A 20,074-nucleotide genomic window follows, 5' to 3' on the forward strand; every position below is an offset into this window, starting at 1 on the left:
CCCCATCTCCCAGCTGCCTGCAAGAAAAGCAAGTTTCCCAAATAAGGTCTGCAGTCTGCCTCAGGGAATCACATCCCGTCAGGGGGCGGGACACCCGGCCCACCCTCCCCCTGTGACCCCAGAACACAGAGCCACCCCAGTGGGTCCCCCCCAGCCCCTGCCCTGGTGACCACAGGAAGTGCCAGCAGAGTGAGTCACGGGAAAATTCCCCTCTAGCCCAGTCAGAGGGGGCGGGGTACAGACAGAGGGGACTGCCCCTCTGAGGCCCCTCACCTCTCAGGAGGACAGCCCAAGGAAGGCTGGCAGAGGGGCCTCCACCAGGCCCTGCCAGGCAGTGCTGGGTGCTCCGGGAAGCTGGAAGGCTCTAAAGAGGGCAAGGTCCGGTGGGGGAGAGGGATAGAGGGGGAGGGTCTGCCCCAGCCCAGGACAGCTTGTGGGGCCTCCTGCACCCAGGGTGGCCAGCCCCCACCCCCTTGGCGTGAGCTCACTGAGCAGTCAAGGCCAACAACGACTGCAACTGTATAGTCTGGGGCGGCTGGAGCCAGGCTGGGAAGCACCTCTTGGGCTGGGCACGTGGCACAGGGTGCCTGGCACCAGGAGCGCCTCTGCCTGCATCAGCTGGTGCCCCCACCCACAGTCCCAGGAGCAGCCTCTCCACAGCCTGTTCCTGAGTCCTAGGCACCGCTGGCACTGGGCACTCCAGCTGGCTGAGCACCCTAGCTTTGGGCCTCTGAGCCTCCCCAGCTGCTCCTGAGACATGTTCCTCCTTGCTTCTCCTTCCTTGTTCCAAGTCAAGCAACTAAAACCAGACCTGGGTCTGGTTCTCCCTCTACTGCTGGGTGACCCTGGGTAAGTCTCTCGGCCTCTGAGAATCCAGATCCCCTGTGCTAAGGCCACAGGCTTGGTTTCACAGGACTGTTCTTTTGTTTAACAAAAGATTTGCCAGGCTCCTGCTCTCTGTCAGGTGTTGGGCCAGGCTCTGCAAGATGGTGCAGGTCTAGCTTGACCAGGGCCCTATCTGCATGGCACTTACATTCCAGTGGAGCAAACACCAAACAATTTGTTAGGGCAGGGGGGCAAACCGCAATGCCAAAAATAATGCGGGACAGAGCCACTGCATATAGAGTGGTCAAAGATGACCTCCCCATGGAGGTGATCCCTCAGATGATTCATGAAGAATGAAAAACAGACAGCCATGACACCAGCCAGGGAAGAGCATACTAGCAGAGGATGGGCATGAGCCGGGGCACTGGAGGAGGAAGAGGCTGGAGGGAGACAATGCATGAGACCTCAGTAGATGTCATCCAGTGGTGGCACCTCACAGCAGGTAAGGCCGGCCAGGGCAAAGCCTACGGCATCTGAGCATATCTACTCCGGACACACTCCTCAAGACCCAGAGTCTTGCCCCAGCACGGAAGAGGGGCCAGCGCCCCCAGAATCTGGCTTTCCAGCCTCCCTCACTGCTGCGCCAATCAGGGCCTTCCCATCCATCTCATAAGGGGGGCACAGCTATGACGTCTAGAGGGGCGCGCTGCCAGGGCACCATCACAGTCCATGCAGACACTGCCAGCCACGTGTTTCCAGGGGACCATAGAGAGTGCTGCCTGACTTGCCCCAAGCCTCTGGCCAACCTCATTCCTGCCTCTAGGAAACCCTGGGCTGTGTTCTACTCCACAACAGGATTTGGGTGGCACTCCTCCAGGAAGGCTCCATGCCCCTCTTTGAGCACACGCTCCCCACTGCCCCCAACTCAAAGTGCTGACCCAAGCATCTCATTACTGCCTACTTTGTGCCCTCTGACCCAGATGCTCAGGAAAGGACAGGGCAGGGGGTGGGGTCCTTCAGTATGGAACCCTCAGGCACATGTGCACAGAGCCTGGCCCTGAATGAGCGGGTTTAGGCAGAAGCCCCCCTTACAGAAGGTGGTATCCAAGCCTCCCTGGTAGCAGTGTGGCCATGCCTGAGGAAGCCAGGAAGACAACGTGGGGCTCACTCACCCCAGAAGGAGGGGAAAGGAGAACCTCCAGCTCAACGCCGACACCGCCAGGCCCCGTTCAGAACAACACCCTGGTTGTCGCACATGGGGGCTAACAGGGCTGCCCCACAGGCCCCGCCGGACTCTGAGAATAGCCCTCATTGTGTCCCAGGGCCCTGTGGGCACCAGACCCACCCAGCCCAGGTGTGCCCTCAGACATGGAGTAGCTGGGCCTTGGCCACAGAGGGGCACATGTCTGGAGGACTGCAGCCATCTGATGCCTATGTGGGTTTCTCCACTGGCTTCGCCTGCTGCCTTGGGAGCCTTGGATGTGCTCTGGGTATCCCTAAACCCTGACTCTGCAGGAAGGCGTGACCTGGTAGCTGGAACTGGTGAGGAGACACCAGGCTGATGGGGACATGACGGACAGGTTCACAGCACTACAGTCACAGCAGTAACGACGAACTCTGTCAGGAGCAGGCTCTTTTGCGTACTTCAGTCATCCCTTTTAACCTTATGAGAGACTGATTACCTCCACCTTGCAGACAGGGAAACTGAGGTACAAAACAGTTACCCGACTTGCTAGGGACAGAGTCAGGAAGCAGCAGAGGCAGACCTGGGCTCTATGATAAAGCAGAGCTGGAAGGCTCCAGGTTGATGCTTAGGTCCCTGGAAGCCAAGAGCGGAAATCTGACAGGCCTTTTCCTGAAACTCCCCCCTGTCCCTCAGCACCAACGCGCGCGTGCACAAGCACACACACACACCCCAGCTCCAAACATAGAGCCTCACACACAGTAGTCACTTGGGAAACACTAGCTCCCTTCATACTCGGAACCATCTCCTACTCGGGCCAAGATTGTTTCTGGGGTATTCTGTTTGCTTGTCTCAAGGAGCCCCCAGTGGCTAATGGATATAGGTTCAATGCATGCGTGCCTGAGTGGCAGTGTGCATCCACAACCCCTGCTCACTGGTGCCTGGAGAATCCCCCTGGAAAGGCAGTAGCCAAGGGCCCACTGGTAAGGGTCCTGACCATCCCCTCCCCCTGCCTCCCAGGCTCTAATGGCACCATAAGGGCAGAGTTCCTTCCCTTCCCAGACATGCCCACACCCTCATCCCTGGTGAAACTCCATCCCAGCCAGCCTTATTGTCACTCCCCTAATACACCCAGGGACAAGCGAGTAGCCAGGGTCTGGGCTCAAGTTCTTAGTGTTCGACTGTCAAGGAGCAAGACTGTGGGCAACCCCTATTCCAGAGCCATCCCAAGAGGAGCACACCTCCTACCCTACCTACTTCAGGAGTGCCTGAGGCTCAGAGAACAGAGCTGGGACTATATGTGGGTCCTCAGCCCCATGTCTGATACTCTTTACCTAGAAACTGGGTCTGTTGAATGAAGGACTAAAAATCCACCTGTGATGGCCACTGCCAGCAGCTCCTTCAAACAAACATGAGCCATGGCCCAGCCAGCAGATGCTTCTGTCTCCGGAGCCAGCTCTGGGCCAGGAGCAGGACCCTGCCCCCACCCTTGCCAGGGCATCCCAGGCACTGTCCCTGGGAGGCTGGGCACAGACAGAAAGGTGGCGTGGGCAGGCCCTTTGTGCTGTAGGACATAACACCTGCAGCCCCTAACACACCACAGATGATGAGAACAAGCAAGCTGGAGTCAGAGCACCAAGATGGTAGGAAGGCAAAGCCCTCTATCCTGCAGTCCATTCCAACTACTAACAGCTTGGGAATGGTCCCCAACCCCTTTAGAACCCTCACCACTGCCACCTAGCTCAGGGAACTGACCCAGGCTGCCAGAAGCCAGAGCTGCGCACTTGACCACCCACTGCTCTCCTTCTCCATCCCTGGGGCCTTGCTGGTCCCTTCTTGGGATTCAGTCTCTTGAAGAGCGCTCAGCATGAGGCAGACCTTTACCTCAGGGATAGCACCAGCCCCAGACACGTCATCACGGAGGGGAAAAGGCAGAAGGGACAGCCCAGGGGGGATAGGAAGGACCTCACTCCTTTTAAGACCCCAGTTTCTCCACCTTGACATCTAAAGCCCCCTGCGGACTGCCACTCCCCAGCCCTAAATGATAACTTGCTGCAACCCTTAAAGCAGCGGCATCTGCCTGGGCAGGAATGGAGGGGAACACGAAGGCACAAAAAGTGGGGTTCTCTAGCTCAAAAAAGAGTACCGAACCCCTGATTTCTGGGATGCACAGTAGAGATGAGGGTCTGAGATGGGGTCCTGCTTCCCTCTTTGAGCTGCTTCCACTCCAGGCCAGTACTTCACTCCACTCCTTACTCAGAAGTACAAGGCGGGCAGGGGGACGGTGGTGCCTGCGTGGGTCGGTTAAGCGTGGAACTTCAGCTCTGGTCACGATCTCACATCGCAGTTTGTGGGTTCGAGCCCCACGTCAGGCTCTGTGCTGACAGCTCAGAGCCTGAAGCCTGTTTCAGATTCTCTGTCTCCCCCTCTCTCTGCCCTTCCCCCACTCATGCTCATGTTCATGCTCTGTCTCTCTCAAAAATAAACATTAAAAAAAATTTAAGGGGTGCCAGGGTAGAAAGCATCTGACTCTTGGTTTTGGCTCAGGTCATGATTTCACAGTTCACGAGTTCGAGCCCCAGCGTTGGGCTCTGGGCTGACAGCTCAGGGCCTGGAGCCTACTTGGATTCTGTGTCTCCCTCTCTCTGCCCCTCCTCTGCTTGCGCTCTGTCTCTCTCTCTCTCTTCTCAAAAGAAAGAAAGAAAGAAAGAAAGAAAGAAAGAAAGAAAGAAAGAAAGAAAGAAAGAAAGAAAGAAAGAAGTGCAAGGGAATTAGGGCAGCAAGACACTGGAGCCAGGGCCTCTCTCTAGGGCTAAAGGGCCCAGCCCTACCCCCTTCCTTGAAGGGAGACCACCCTTCAGCCCCTTGTCGAGGAGCCTTGAGGACCCAGGGGAAGAGGAGCTTGCCCAGTATCTTTGCTGGAGAATGATCCCTATCACCTCAACCCTACAACTCACTCACCAAGTGTGACTCCAACACTGCCCTTCACCCTTCCAGAAGCCTCCTGAGGGGCACAACTGGCCTCTGGTTCTGGCTGTCCCAATTAGCTACGGGCTCCTAGGAGGTGGGGAAGGGAGTTTTCCAGGCCCAAGAGAAAAGGGTGGTGGGAACTCCTAGAAGCACAATGGATGCCAGGAGGGACCACAGAAACACAGCCCCGGAGCCAGAAGGACCCCACCAAGTTGGCAGCCCCAGCACAGCACAACAGCACCCCAGGGACCAGAGCGCTCCTAATCAGGGAGGGCGTGTGGTGGAACACTTGTGGCACAGAGCATGTCTCCTATACCAGGAGACAAAGTTCTAGATCCAATTCTGTGAGAACAAGTACCTGTCCCTCTCTGCCTCAGTCTCCCCATCTGTATGACAACGGGGAGAGCAGCTGTCTCAGGGGCGTTTCCTGCTCAAGACGCCCTAGGGGCGCTGCCCTTACTTCAAACCCTTCTCCGAGCCTGAGGGGATGGTGCCAGCAGCCCACAGCACTCACACCTGGCTTGTGCAAAGTGTAATGGCCAGAGGCTCCAGCTCTCCTCCTGGAACCAAGGGTGACAGTCCCAGCAGCACCTGGGGCTGCCCTGCCCGGCTTCCACCGGTTCCCACTGGGCTCCTTCCTTGCCCAGGGCAAGTGGGTAGAGGGTGCTGGTGCCAGGAGGGTTTGTCCCAGCACCCAGCACACACCTGCTCTTCTAGGCCAGTCGACTCTTCCACCCTGGGACATCACATCATCAGCTCTCCACCTGGGAAAGGAAATGGGCACAGGAAGATATGTCCCCCAGCCCAGAGGGATAAGGAACGTGTCCAAGCCTGGCTGAAATGGGCACAGAAGTCAACAACAAACCTGGAGAGTGCCTCCCAGCCTAGACTCTCAGGGAAGAAGTGAAGAAAAAGAAACTCCTGTCCTCAAGACCGATGAGTGGGCTGATGTCCCCAGTCTGGGATCCAAGACCCCAAAATCTCTCCAGGCACTAACCCACCCTCGGTCCTAGAGCACCCTAGCCCTCAGCAAATCGCAACTTCGACTCCTCCAAAACCGCTCTGGGCTGTAGCTCTTGCAGCAGTGAGGGGCTGGGAGCCCTGGTTGCGGACACTCCAGTGGCAGCCCAGTCCCTCCACAAGCTCAACCCTCAAATGCTGGGACCCGGGGTCACGGCGCAGCCATGGACTCCCACCGCCATGATCCGGCTCCTACCGAAGGTAGGGCAATCGTGGTAGGTAAGGGCCTAGAAGAGCCTGCCCCCAGGCCTGGAATCCGGTGCTGGCAGGCTGGGGGTGAATCATTAACAAACCCAGGATTGGTGCTCCAGGCGCACCAACACCTCCTCAATCACCACGCACTTGTTCGCTCAACCCCTAGCCTGGGGGTGGGTAGGGACTGCTCCCCACTCGAAAACAGAGATGGACCACCATCCCGCTTGCTGGAAATCCACGCCTCCTAGAAGTTCACGATCCAAGGAATCTCGGACCCCTCTTTGTAGCTGAGGAAACTGAGGCTCGGAGGCGTGTCACGCAGGCCCAAGGTCACCCAGCAGGCGGCGGCCGGCAGGGGGAGAACGGGACTCCCGCCAGCAACTTTCCCGGATCCAGGAACTTTCCTGCCGGCCAGCGGCCCCTGAGTCCCGCCCTTCTAACCGCCCCGTGGGCGCACAGGCTCTGGGATCTTCCGCAGTCCTTGCCTCCCGGCGTTCCCGCCACGGCGGGAGAGGGGTTTCAGACCTCGGACCCCGGCCCGGTCGCGACCCCGCGGAGACTCCAGCGGCCAGCTGTTCCCAGGACCCGCAGGTCCGGCAGGAAATGCCACACATTTATCTCTTTCTCGCTTGGGACCGAGCCGGGCGTGGGCAGGGCGGTCGCCTGGAAGCCGGTACGCGGACGCCGCCCGGATCTGCGCTCCCGGACCCGGGGCCGCGTCTGCCGCACTCACCAGGTAGTTCATCGTGTCCGGCCGGCCTGCGGCCCCGCCTCTCCGCTAGGGCGCACACCAAGCTGCCCGCGCCGCGCGCCCTCGGGGCCCCGAGAGGGCCGCAGCCGTCCGGGTCCCGGTCTGGGTCCGGCCGCCTCAGCCACCACGCCTGCGGCTGCCACCACTGCCCAGAGAAGGTTCCACCTCGCTCCACCCGCCGCCGCGGTCGCAGCCTCCGCCCCCCGGCGGGGCCCGGCTCCCAGCATGCCCGGCCGTGCGAGCCCATTGGCCACTGTGGCTTCCCATGCAAATGAGCCGCCCGCCAGCCCGAGGGGCGCGGGCGCGCACCGCCCAGTGGAACCGCCCCTAACCCCACCCCCACCCCGCACCAGGTCCTAGGCATCCACCCGCTACCAGCCTGCGAGGCTAGCACCGAGGGCATCTCCTTTTCCCCAAATGCATGTCCCCTGCCCTCCAGTAAGAGCGAGAACGCGCCCCTCCTCAAGGCCTAAGCAAACGCCCCCTCTTTGGGGAAGACTGCTGGGATTACCACCCCCATGCGCTCGCTGCAGCCCCCATGCAGACCCCAAAACGCTAGCCTAACCTCCAGTGGACTTCTGCCTTCACCACGCACCAAATCCGGGGCATTCTGCGCGTGTCCATCCGGCCATCCGACTCAGATCTGAATGTAGAAGTAATAGGGAAGGGGCATACCCCAGCTGGCAGAAAACTAATAACGACCACCGCACCAACTCTGGTCAGGCCTATCCTGTTAAGAGCTCCAGGAAATGAAGACACGAGGCAGGGAGACAGAGACCCATAACCTAAGAGCCACAGAGCCACAGAGTCTGTTCTATCAGATGTGCCTGAGGCTCAGTCTACCCAGGGTCAAGGGGCTCACCATCTCCCACTTTATCCACTGAACTGAACTGAGCATCCCTGAAGCATGCCCCCATGGTCTCCATTCTGCCCTAAGAGCTCTGCTCCCACCCACAATCCCCCTAACACCTGTGCCCAACAACATGGGGAGAGGGGGAGGTTGCTGGGAATGAGAGGGAAGAAGAACCACCGGAGGGAAATAGTGGAGAGCACCTTGGTTCTCCTGAGTCCACTCTCCCGAGGTCAGTGACTGTCACCCCACACAGCAGAATCAGGGTGTGCTAGAGTCCCTGAGCATGTCCAGGGTTGCATAATGGTCTGCAAGGATATGTAGGATAGAACCTGCTCCAGAGTCAGCCAGTTCTGTGCCTCAATCTCCAGGATCCTTAGCCCTCATCCTAGACCCCTTGCTGAGCATAGGGACACCATCAGGCAGTTCACAGTACCAGGGAAGCAGTGCGGCCAACCTGGCTTTGCTCTGCAGAGGCCCCTCAGGCAGGGCCTATAAAACACATACTAGCCCAAGATGGATCCACAGCTGCCCCTCCACCAGACACACAGGCCTGACAGCCAGGGCTCAGCTGACTGAGCCCCTGGCCAGGTGTGCCACCTAAGCCCTCTCCCACCTGTAAAATGAAGGGGGTGGGCTATGGCCCCTGGAGAACTGGTTAAAAATCAGATTCCTTGGGCCTGGCTGGCTCAGTCGGTAAAGCATGCAGCTCTTGATTTGAGGTTTTGAGTTCAAGACCCACGCTGGGTATAGAGATTACTTTTTAAAATAAAATAAATTTTAAAACACTGGATTCCTAGTTCTCCCTGCTCCAGAAGAACTGAGTGTGGGGGACCTAGACGTCTGCATTTCCTCAAAACTTCACAGGGACCCAGTAGACAGAACTCATGGCCTGGCAGGAGAGGGAAGTAAGGAGCGGTGGGATTTGTGACCCAGAGTCCTCAAGGAGGGAGACTGGCCCCTTGTCATTCTGGAGGAGGAGCTGTCACTTTCCCACAGGAGGAGCCAGGTGTCAGGGAAACACTCCCTAGGGCATACCCTCCTGCTGTTCCCAATGTCTGCCTCAAAGTCAGGCATGGAGCTGTGAGCCTGGGCCCTCCTAAACCCTGAACCTGTCCTCAGCGCGGCTGGCACCCCAGGTTCCAAGGAAGCAGATCGGAACCAGCTAGGCCATGCATGAGAATCTGTCTGTGCTGGGTGCTCGAGGAGTCCTTAGGTTTTCCAGGGTCTCCACTGAGGAGAGGGGTAGGGACCAGGCCCCACAGCCAGGCAGAACCCTGCTTGCAGGGCTCCAGGCAGGTCTCCGCAAGGGTGGGTGGGGACACAAAAGCCTGGCCCTCAACCGGCTGGCCCTACTCCATCCTAGCTGGCCTTGGGAGAAAGGAGGCTGCTGGCTGGGGACCTAGGGAACAGGAGACCCTCCCGACTCTGGCTCAGGATTAAAGCAGCACTGGGGGCGGGGCTGCTGGTGTGGGCAGGCAGGCGGGGGAGGGGAACCCAGCTCAGGCAGAGGCATTTCAAAAATTTGCTCCTTTTCCACTTAAACTCCCTCCCACTCCCCAAGCCTGTGCCTCCCAGAATGGCATTTCCGCTTTGTAATCAAGGCCCTAGGATCTGTGCCCCACAGTGATGGAGGGGGGGGGGGGTGGAGATTGAAAGGAGAGAGGAATGCCCCCTCCCAGGCCGGCAGGTAGATGGGTGGGAGAGGGGCACCCTGGGCAGGCTGCAGCTGGGATGTGTGGGGAAGCAGACCCTTGAGGCCATGAAGCTCTGACAGTGATATAGCCCCCAGGAGAGCTTCCATGCTGGCCCTGGACCAAGCTCTATGACTATGTGCTCATTTCACGCCCGCAGAGATCCTGTAAAACAAGCTTTGCAATTAGCCCCATTTTCGTGATGAAGAGGTTGAGACCCAGTTTACCGCCCCTGGCCCCATTCTATAGACTCCCAGCCACAAAAGGATCAGAGCTGATGGCCAGGGAAGGGACTTCAGGACAGGGCAGGAAGAGAATGAGGGCACAGGGGCACCAGGGCTCGGAAAGCCAAAGAAGCTGTCGCGCCCAGAGACCCCAAAGGACAAGCAGCTGAGACCCAAGCACTCCCCAAACACAAGTGAGTTCAGAACTGGGGCCCAGCACCTCCACCCCCACAGGCAGTACAGGGGAATGTGGGGGCAGTGATGAGCGTGAGAAGGCGAAGGTGTTGCTGGCTGAGGAGGAGCCCCACCCCACCCCACCCCGCCCCCGGGCTGGAGGGGGGGTGTCGCCAACTCCTCCCCTTTGAGCCCAGAGTAGCTGGCTGTGTAGGAAACATGGTGGGACCAGCACATGGGGATGATGGTTCCCATCCGCCCATTAGAGTGTCTACTGGGGTGCAGGCTGCTGCTGATCCCAGACCCTAAATGGGAGGAAAAGCTTGGGACCCAGCGCTGCTCTCTGGGCTTTTTGCATCTTAATCTTCAGGTCAAACCCACTGCACAAAGAACTATTCTTGCTTTCAGCCCAACAATGTCTGTTGCAGCATTTGTAACAGCAAACAAAAGGGGGCATAACCTGAAGGCCCAACTATAGGCGACTGCCTTCTCAATGGGATATTGTGTAGCTATTAAGATAGCCACTTTCCCAGCGCCTGGGTGGCTCAGTCGGTTGAGCCTCCGACTCTCGACTCTCGGTTTCAGCTCAGGGCATGATCTCACGTTCAGTGAGTTCGACCCCCACATCGGGCTCTAAGCTGACTGCACGGAGCCTGCTTGGGCTTCTCTCTCCCTCTCTCTGCCCCTCCCCCTGTGCTGTCTCTGTCTCTCTCAAAATAAGTAAAGAAACTTAAAAAAATTAAAAAAGACAAGATAGCCACTTTCAAAGACTGAGAAATCATGCAAGAAAACGCTTATGACCAGGTGAATGAAAACAGCAGACTAAAATGGCCTGCAGAGTGCCACGGCAGGCAGTCGCTTTCCCAGCAGCAGGAGAGGGTGGCGGATGGGTCAGCTGACGGCAGCTCTGGGAGCGGCAGCAGGAAAGGATTTCCTGAGGCCGGAGGTGAGTGCTGCCAGCCCCAGGAACAGGAAGAAATGATGTATCTGGAGGGCCACGGGGTGTTGACGCCTTCCCCCTGGGCTGGCCACTCACCTTGGCAAGCTCGAACCCAGCCTGTGAGCTGAGGCCTGCCTGTGGATGGGCCAGAAAAGAAGGGAATCCAGCTGCATCCAGAACCACTGCCACACACGGCTGGACACCCCGCACACCTGCTGTCACAACCACCACTCCCCAGAGGCCCAGAGAGGGGACATGCTGTGCCCAGGTCACCCCGCCAGGAAGGGAGCTACATCTGTAACCCACCCCACCCAACTCCCCAGGCGTGTCCCTATGGAGAAGCACCCCAGGGGACCCCAGACAGTGCAGAGCATACACTCTTAGGGTGATGTTGCAGGTGTCAGACATAAAGAGCTTTCCCATTTTCCCTGCTCTCTGAGGATGGCGTGACCAATGGCCAATGGGGCAGTTCATCTGTCATTAATGTGAGCAACCTGACTGTGGGAAGGTGGGCGGGGCCAGTCTAGAGCCAGATCTCAGCCTGCTGGCCCCTTCAGCATGCGCCCGGACTAGTGCCCAGAGGCCCAGGTACAGGGTCGAAACCAGGACCCCTGGTAAGCGTGGGGGTGGAACTGCCGGGTGCAAGGACAGAGCCAGGGGTGAGGGCAGACGGCTGACTAGCCTCCTAGATCCAGGCCTGGTTCCAGCAATTGCAATGCTCCCACCTTCTCACAGCTCCCTCCCCTATCCCCTCTGGCTCTTTCAAGGACTGGGAACGGAAGAAACTGCATACTCTCCTAATTCTTTTATTGCTTCTCTAATTTGAAAATTAGAGAGCATTGGAGGCACCCGCAGGAAAGTGCCTGCTTCAGAGAGGGGCTCTGCTCACAGCAGGCCCAAGGCTGGAGCAGGATGATGGAGCTGGGCCCTGGGGCACTTCCCAGAGTCTCTCTGCCACACCCCAGGGCACTGACCCTGGTGGCCCTTTCTCTTCTGCACCCCTTCCTCCCATCTCCCTCTGAGAACCATCACTCTCCTGGCAGGGGATCCCCCTGGGTGCTGACAGGTGGAGGCCCCCATGTGTGCAAGAAGGTCAGGGTCTAGGTGCACTCTGCCCTCCCTGCCGATGCTCACCCCCCTCCCTGTCCCCAACACTGCCTGGGGGAGGAATGAGGAAGAGGCCAGCAGAAGAAATGGGGGTAGGGGAAGAGAGGAGCTTGGTCCTGGCTGGAGGAGGGGGATGAAGACAGGCACAGGGACAAGTCCCTGTCCTCAGAGAGAAAGCTTAGTGGCTGGTGGCTCCCCAGATCTGGCTGACAGCCTGGGCCAGCAGGGACAGGGGTGTGGTCAAGAAGCCACCCGAGTTAGCCATCTGCTCTCGCCTCTCCTCATAGCAACCAGCGCCAGCATCAGGGCAATTGGAGGGGGGTGCCTTCAAATGCCATCTGCCAACCCCCCTCACAGCCTACTTCTGCAGGAACACAGGTGCCCACACCCACAAAGAGGCGGAACAGTGTTGCCCAGTCACTTGGTCGGGGTCGGGGGTGCAGTGGGGTCCCAGGAGGGGCAGCGGGGCGAGAGTACAGGAAGGGGCGACGCGGAGAAAGCAGAGCCATGGCAGGCAGCCACCAGGAAAACCGCCGCTTCTCCCTCCGTGGACAGCACCATGGGGGCGTCCCACCTGCCCTGCTCCAGCCCACAGGGAAAGGCTCCGTGTGTCCCAGGACACCCAGACCCCAGTCCTCACCCGGCTTGAACCCACCCACAAGGACGGGAGCAGAGACTGTTAATGACTCCAGCTGGCATGGGACCCTCCGCCATCACCGGACCTTTCAGAGCTTCGGTTGGCGCATCCGTGAAGCGTGAGGACACCAGCAGTCCTGCCGGTCACCAGGCCATGAGACTGCACAGTGGACAAAGGCACCCTGGGGTCAGCAGCACCCACCACTTCCCACTACACACCAGCGCCACCCATCCTGGCACCGGGAGGCACTTGCTGGGCTGCTCCACTAGGCCCTCCCTACTCTCCCAGCCCCTGCTCGGGTGCCCTGAGCTTCCCTGAGCCCTTGGACCGCAAGAGAAACAAAACCTCCTCTGAGACCCGTGGGCAAAATCTTTCTGGGAAGCCCAGTCGCCCCCAAATCCACCGGCCAACACTGGCAGGGCGGGGGTGGGGCTGGCCGTGTGGGGAACGGCTGGTTACGGGGTCCATCACTACACATACCACAGCCAGCGTGCGGGTCATTCCTTCGGCACCTGCTTGCCACGAGGACAGAGCTGCTGAGAAACCGTGTCCGTGTCCTTGGGGAACTTGCACTGCAGGGTGTGTGCGTGGGCCCCCCCCCCACACATAAACACGTGACCATCTGTGGTGCTGAGAGCCCGCGAGGAGAAGGAGACGGACGGCGGACGGACGGACGGCAGAGTGATGGCAGAGGCTACTTCGTACGAGGTGCCTGCGGCGGGGGAGGGTCCTCTCTGAGGAGGTGGCCTTTAAGCAGATGTGTGACTCTTCCACGAGGCTCGTGATGTGTTAAAAAAGAACAGTAAAGATCTGTAAAAATAGCCCAGGCTCGCCAACTCGCTCAGTGTGGAGAGTGGAGCAGGAGGTGTTCAGTCCCTGGATGCAGGGAGTGGTTCTCAAGCAACCCCTCCCCCTTCCTTGAGTGGGGAGGTGTCCAGCGGGCCGGTGCCCCTCGGAGTTGAAGCAGAGCAGCCAGGAGTGTCTGCTTGGTGGGGCGTCTTGGGACAAAGAGGAGTGAGGCCAGGAATCTGTCCAGACCTGAGAGGAGGGAGGGACGCCGGCAGCCCTCAGGTAAGCCTCCCTCCCCTCCTACCACCTACTTTCCTAGAAGTGTCTCCCTACCAGAACCTCTGGAGTGGACAGGGGCCAGGGGTAAACACAGGTGAGTCAAAAACTTAAGACACTTCACCTCTTGGGCAACCTAGAAAAAGGGAATTCAAACCCCGGACACCCAGGAGGGCTCAACAGAACGGCGTGTGGTCACACGACTTCCTAAACAAGCTTGTAACTTTGGGGGGACCCAGGATCCGGCAGCACAGACAACGCTCTGGGTATACCTCAAGGCACACGTGCTTGGATATCGGGTTTTAGAATATACCGAAACAGGGTATGACACCAACAACAATGGCAGTGCGTCAGTACTTAAAAATACACAGCATACAAAGACCAGAGGCAGAGTGGCGCCTGGGTGGCTCAGTCATTTGAGTGTCTGACCCTTGATTTCGGCTTAGGTCATGATCTCACAGTCGTGGGATCAAGCCCCGTGTTGGGCTCTGCACTGGCGGCATGGAGCCTGCTTGGGGTTCTCTCTCTCTGCCCCTCCCCTGCTTATGCTCTCTCTTTTTCTCTCAAAATAAACAAGTAAACATTAAAAAAAAAGAGAGAGAGACAGATATCCATCAACAAGAGAATGGCTAAGTCCATAATTTCATATTCATAAGTGGAACACTACTCAACACCGCAGTGAAAAAAGAACTCTTGATACATACTGCATGGATGAAAATCTTAAAAGTGTTATGCTGAACGAAAGAAGCCAGACCTCAAAGAGTGTATCACTGTATGTTTCCACTTATATAAAGCTCAAAAACAGGCTAAACTAAGCCATGATGAGAGGAATCAGAATATTGGCCACCCTATGGGGGCTGGGGCAGTTGACTATAAGATCTTCTGAGATGATGGAGATATTATCTTGATTTGATTGACGGTTACATGGGGTCTGCATTAGTCAAAACTCATCTAACATCTGTCCATTTCAATACATATAAAATATTCCTATTAGAGTCTCAACTGGTAAAAATAAAACAAACCACAGAGGAAAAAATACATGGGATTAGGAATACCAAAAATAAGTATTGCAACCCTAAACCCACCATTGCCTTTTTGCCCTGGCTGTCAGGAAGCTTAAAGTTATGTATGTCTACCTTCCCCATATATTACATAGTTCTGGATCTTTTGATGATCCCAGACTATTTGTGTCTTTCACTATAATCGGCTTCCAATCCTTCCTGGACTTGGAAGGATTTAAATAATAAATTTAGATTACTGAAAAGCCCCCTTAGCCTCTAATCCCCTTTCAAGAAGGGATTAATTTTGGAGCTGCAACTTGTGACCATCAATCCTGCCAGTGCAGGCATCCAACCCACCTCTACTCCAGTCCCCAACCTGTTCCTAGCCATATCTCTTTTTCTTGAAGAGAGGGAGACAATGGACCATCAAACAGTGACTAAGAGTAAACCAAAGAAACAATGGGGCTTGACCAGGATGCCATCAAGGCAGGCAGCTGTGACAAAAGCCAGAGTCAAAGGCTGGGGACCCAAAGGTGACACCGTGGGTGGAGGGGGCAGAGCACAGGCACCTAGGAAACACAGTCTCATGGCTGGAGGTGGGAAGTGGGGACTCAGTGGGTGCTATCCTCCCAGCCTTGTGGCCCACTTGCCTTACACACAGGCTTGAGCCCCCCCTCACGTGCCTCCTTTCTGCAGAAGGGGCCACTCCCTAACCTAGCAGCCTGCTGATCACACCTGACGACAGGCCTGCAGGGCCCCAGTGGCTTCCACTGTCTACAACTCTGCACCCACTCCTGGGGGCACTCAGGGCAGGGCATCCACCTCAACGTCGGCGGTGAGGACAAGTACTTGGTGATCCAAGGCTCAAGAGGCAGAGGTCCTGTAGGCAGGCTGGGGCAGGAGAGGGTCCGGGGTCATCCCAAGCTAAGGCCTTGGTAGGAAACACACCAACTATAGACAAAGGGCCAGTGGAGGAAGACTGGGCCACAAAGAGCTGATCGCTCCTGCCCGAGCTGACTGTGCCAGAGCCAGGGGTGGGGCTTGGCCACTGCACCTGCCAGTGGTGGCAGGAGAAAGATCAGAACCTGAACAAAAGTAACTGCCATGTAGGACTTTTTAGCCTGTTACAAAGAGCTTTCTGGAACCCTGGCCAAGTTCTCACAAAACTCTCAGAGTTCTCAGTGCTGTTAACATCCCGTAACACAGATGAGAAAATGGGCACAGAGACGTTCAGTAACTGGCTCAAGGTGCACACAAGCCAGTAGGATTCATTCTAGAGTCCTTGGCCTCAACCCACCACATGCCCTCCCCGTCCCGAAGCAGCCTCTCTGGAAACCTCCAATCAGCTCCAACCAGGCTTCCAGGACCGTGGCTGAGGCATCAGGCTCTCTGCATGGGACACGGCCGCCTGTCCACGGGGGCTCCTCTGCGCTCCCAGTGCCACACCCTCAGCAGGCAGCCAGGGCACGCGGGATAACAAGGCAGAGACAGAGGTGCCAAGCAGGCCTGCGTCCTACCCTGAGGAAGCCTGATAGCAACCAGGGAACCCCAACGATAAACACATGAGTCCCAGAGGGCTTCGCAGGATGGTGCCCTCTGCCTGAGCACCTGAGGGTGAGAAGTGACCCGGTGAGCAAGGCAGTGGCTGGGGATCACTTCCTGCAGAGGGAGGGCCAGGCAGATCCAAGGCCAGGTGGGAGGAGGGGCATGCCAGGTGCTCTGGAGACTGACCGGAGGACTTTGGACGAGGACCTTGCCTCCTCCCACCATCCTCTTTTGAGCCTGTTCTACCAGGCCCTGGCTGTCCACAGCTTGGCTGCCCAGGCCAGCGGCGAGCCCAGGGCAAAGCCTCCTGGCTTCCTGGCCAGCTCTCCCATCACGGTGCTGGCTGGGACAGAACCAGCCACCCAGGTTCCTGAGATCGCTGGTGGAGGTTCAACCAGGTGCCAGGCCTGGTCCAGTGATCTCCATCACCCTCAGCTGGGGCCTCACAGGGCTAAGCCCACCCTGCTGCACAGCCCTGGGCAAGCTGCCTGACCTCTCTGGGGTGCCAAAGGGGTTATGCAAACTCCCATTTGTAAAACCACAAGCAGAGGGTCAGGCTCTCAGCAGCCTTGGCCTGTGTGGACAGCTCAACAGGCCACAGCCCCCACAATTAGAGAGGCCGTGCAGGATGATGCTCACTTCCCAGCTTCGGATGCTGCCAGACTTGGTTCCCACCCCGACTTTGTCTCTCAGTGGTCACGTGACCCTGGCAAGACACAGGTCCTCCCTCAGCCCGTGAAGAAGCCCTTGAGCCCAGCTCCCGGCACACACGTCAGCACTCCACTCCTTGATAGGGCCTGTCATCCATCAATAAAGGAGCAGAGAGAAAGATAATAATTTGGGGGCGCCTGGGTGGCTCAGTCGGCTAAGCATCCAACTTCAGCTCAGGTCATGATCTCGCAGTTCGTGAGTTCAAGCCCCGAGTCAGGCTCTGTGCTGACAGCTCAGACCCTGGAGCCTGCTTCGGATTCTATGTCTCCCTCTCTCTCTGCCCCACCCCCAATCGCTCTCTAGCTCTCCAAAATAATAAATAAAACATTAAAAAATAATTAAATTAAATTAAAATGAATAAATAAAATAAATAAAAAGGAGCAGAGAGGCTAGAATGATAGCATCCGTCTCACAGCCAGGAAGCAAGTGGCAGGAACAGACATCAGGGAACCTCTCTACAAGCCAGACACTGGCCTCTTGCCTGCCATTGCCAGGGGGCAGCCAGCCTCTTGTCACTCCTCAACATGAATCATGCCAGTGCCCACCAGGGGTCTCAGGTGGGTGGCACAGCCGTTTTCCTTTCAAATGCCTCCTGCCTGGCCGGAGGGAAGAGACAGGCCTGGGGTGACAGATGGCCGTGCCAAGAAGAAGGCCAATGTCAGAGAACATCCAGGAAGTAGATCTCCAGGTGCTGTGTGAGCACTTCCCTCAGCTCAGGGAAGAGGAAGGAGCACTGTGCAGGGACTCAGGATGACCCCGGGTGCCCTCCCATCTCTAGGCCCCAGAGCCCTTGTGGGTCAAACGTCAGAGCGAGACCAACTAATCCCTGCACAGCCCCCTGCTCTACAAGGAAGTCACTCCTGGCTCAACCTGGCCCATCCCAACCTCTTCTCTCCTGCCACCACCCTTCATTCCGTTCTGAAGCATCTTGTAATTTCTGTGGGCCAAAGTGCCTGCGTCAGCCCCAACCAGGAAAAGACTGCCCAAATTAACGGGTGTGCTTAAAACCCAAACATGTCCGTGAATACCACATGGGCAGGGAACCATTCTGGGTTCCAAGAGCAGGGCTTAAAGAGGCAGCTCGGCCTGGAAGCCTCTATGGGGCCTCACCGCTCACAAGCACATGAAAGCAATTTTCCGAACATTTCACAGCTGCTCCAAAAATGAACTTCTCCTCCCAGCCCCACCGGCTCTGACACTGCCCAAGGTCCCAGGAGAGAACCAGGGTGATCTGACAGCCCGGCCACTAGGAGGCAGATGATGAGACCCCTGTCCCCCTCCTGCAGAATCCCCGAGGGCTGTGGCTATAGGCAGGAGTGGGGGAGGGACGGGGAGCTGGCAGTGGTGTGGACAGTGGACCACAGCTTCAGGTCTTCACAGCAGGTGTCCCTGGCAGTGCCTGTCTGTGCAAATCACACCCACCCCCCTGCCATACCTCCCTCGTTACACACGTGGCCCGGGTACATACTCTGTTCACTACCGCCCTGAAGACCCAGGCCCTCAAGCAGGCTTGGAAGGTCCACTTCCCTTCTGGCTAGTACCCACAGGGTCAGGGCAGGGCCCTTGGTGTGCTGGGCCAGAAAAGATCCAGAGCTTTGCAGAGGCACGGCAGGAAAGAAAGGTTGACGGGCCTGTTCTGTCTTCTGTCTTTCTAAAGATGAGGCAGTTCCACTCTGAACCAGAACAGGTGTGGAGAAGGGGCAGGGAGGAGAGGGGTCACATCAGCACAGTCTGGAAGCCTTACTTTTTTCATCTGTAACTCTGTATCACTGCTCTGGAGGCAGCAGGAGCTGGGGTCTCTAATTCCATAACAACAATGCTTTGCACTTACACAGCACTTCTCCAGTAATCTCCACACACTCCATGGTGGTTAATTAAGAGGCCACTGCCCTGCCAGGAAGCCCCTACTGTCTGCTTCACCCTAAGAATGGGGTGAGAGGGGCACAGTCCCAGAAAGAAGGCCAGGCGGACAGCCGCTCTGGCCCACTGCCCCTTCCTATTGGAGGGAAAAGCCCCTAAGTCGGCTGAGAAACAATGGCTGGAAGCCACAGCTTTCCAGCCTGCAGATGGCGCCCCTTCCGGGCAGGCCGCAGGAGGGCGGCCCCTTCCTCAGTCTGTCCATCTGTAAAGAGGGCTGGGGTCTGCACCCGAGGCCTGGTGACTGGGGCGGGGGCGGCCAGGATCACTTGCCATCCTCAGGAGGCGGGGCCCAGCTGTCTCCAGATGCCGGCCTAAGTGTGGAGCCACGATGGCTGGGAGCTGCTCAAGCCGGCCTGCCGGGCCAAGGAAGTGATGGTGTCAGGCGAGCAGAGAAGCCCCCACTGCTAGGAGGGAAGAAGGGGGCCGGCCCAGCACCCAGGGAAAACTTCCCGGGAAAGTGAGTGCATCGGCCTTTCTGGAGGCAGGCACAGATCCGCATCCCGCCAGGCAGTCCTGGGGGTGGGCTGTCCCGAGAGAGATGCACACCCTGCCCCAGCCCTGGCCATCCTTGAGAGCCCAGGAGCACAACAGGGCAGCTGGCCCAGGTGGTTTCCCCGGGGGCAGCAGAGACCTCCCCGCCTCACCCGGCCCAGCTACCCTGGAGCGGAGGAGGGTTCAGGGCGAGCGGCACAGAACTGTCCCCACTAGGCCTGGCCATCCCGATGGGGGGCAGGGTTCCGGGGCGCAGCGCCGACTCCTGCCTGGCTCGGCTGTCCCAGGGGCTTCCCGGGACCAACAAAGGCCCCTGCCAACCCAGCGGTACTGGGGGGGCTCCCGGAGGGGACAGCACAAAACCCAGACCGAGCCGACTTCTGGGCGAGAATGGAAAGAAAGGCAGGGGCAGAGAGGCCGGCTTGGGGGAGACGCCCCCACGCTAACCCCCATGCCCGGCCCAGGCAGGCCCGGGTGGGGTGACCCCCCACCCCACCCCAGCTCCGGAGCCCCCGCGGCATTAGGCCTTCAGAGGGCGGCGCGAGGTCTCAGGCCCGGCCGGGGGCAGCAGACCCGGGGTCCCGGCCGGCGATCGGTACTCACCGGCACGGACATCTTGACCGCGGTCCCCGGGGCCCGGGCGGGCAGCGGCGGCGGCAGGCTGGGGGCTCCGATCCGCCGCGCCTCTCAGAGCCCCCCCGCCACCGCCCCGAGCGGGGTCCCGGCGCTCTCGGGGCTCCCTGCGGGCTCCTGCGCGCTCCCGGCGGCCG

The 20,074-nt window shown here is 58.3% G+C and overlaps 1 protein-coding gene across 3 annotated transcripts in view; it reads right to left on the minus strand.

The window, feature by feature from the left end:
- BCAR1 (BCAR1 scaffold protein, Cas family member) overlaps window positions 1-20,051 on the minus strand; it is a 37,853-nt gene extending 17,802 nt beyond the window's left edge. Inside the window, exon 1 of one of the 3 annotated variants that reach the window (XM_058707157.1) lies at window positions 19,908-20,051. In XM_058707157.1, coding sequence (XP_058563140.1) covers window positions 19,908-19,919 — 12 coding nt within the window. In that variant the 5' untranslated portion in view covers window positions 19,920-20,051. Of the gene's footprint in view, window positions 1-6,926; window positions 7,131-19,907 lie in introns of those variants that run through there. The other 2 variants (XM_058707159.1, XM_058707158.1) reach the window with 2 other exon arrangements.
- Between the last annotated feature and the right edge of the window lie 23 nt (window positions 20,052-20,074).

This window comes from Neofelis nebulosa, chromosome 17, assembly GCF_028018385.1.
Source record: "Neofelis nebulosa isolate mNeoNeb1 chromosome 17, mNeoNeb1.pri, whole genome shotgun sequence".
In the NCBI taxonomy this organism is placed as follows: Eukaryota; Metazoa; Chordata; class Mammalia; order Carnivora; family Felidae; genus Neofelis; species Neofelis nebulosa.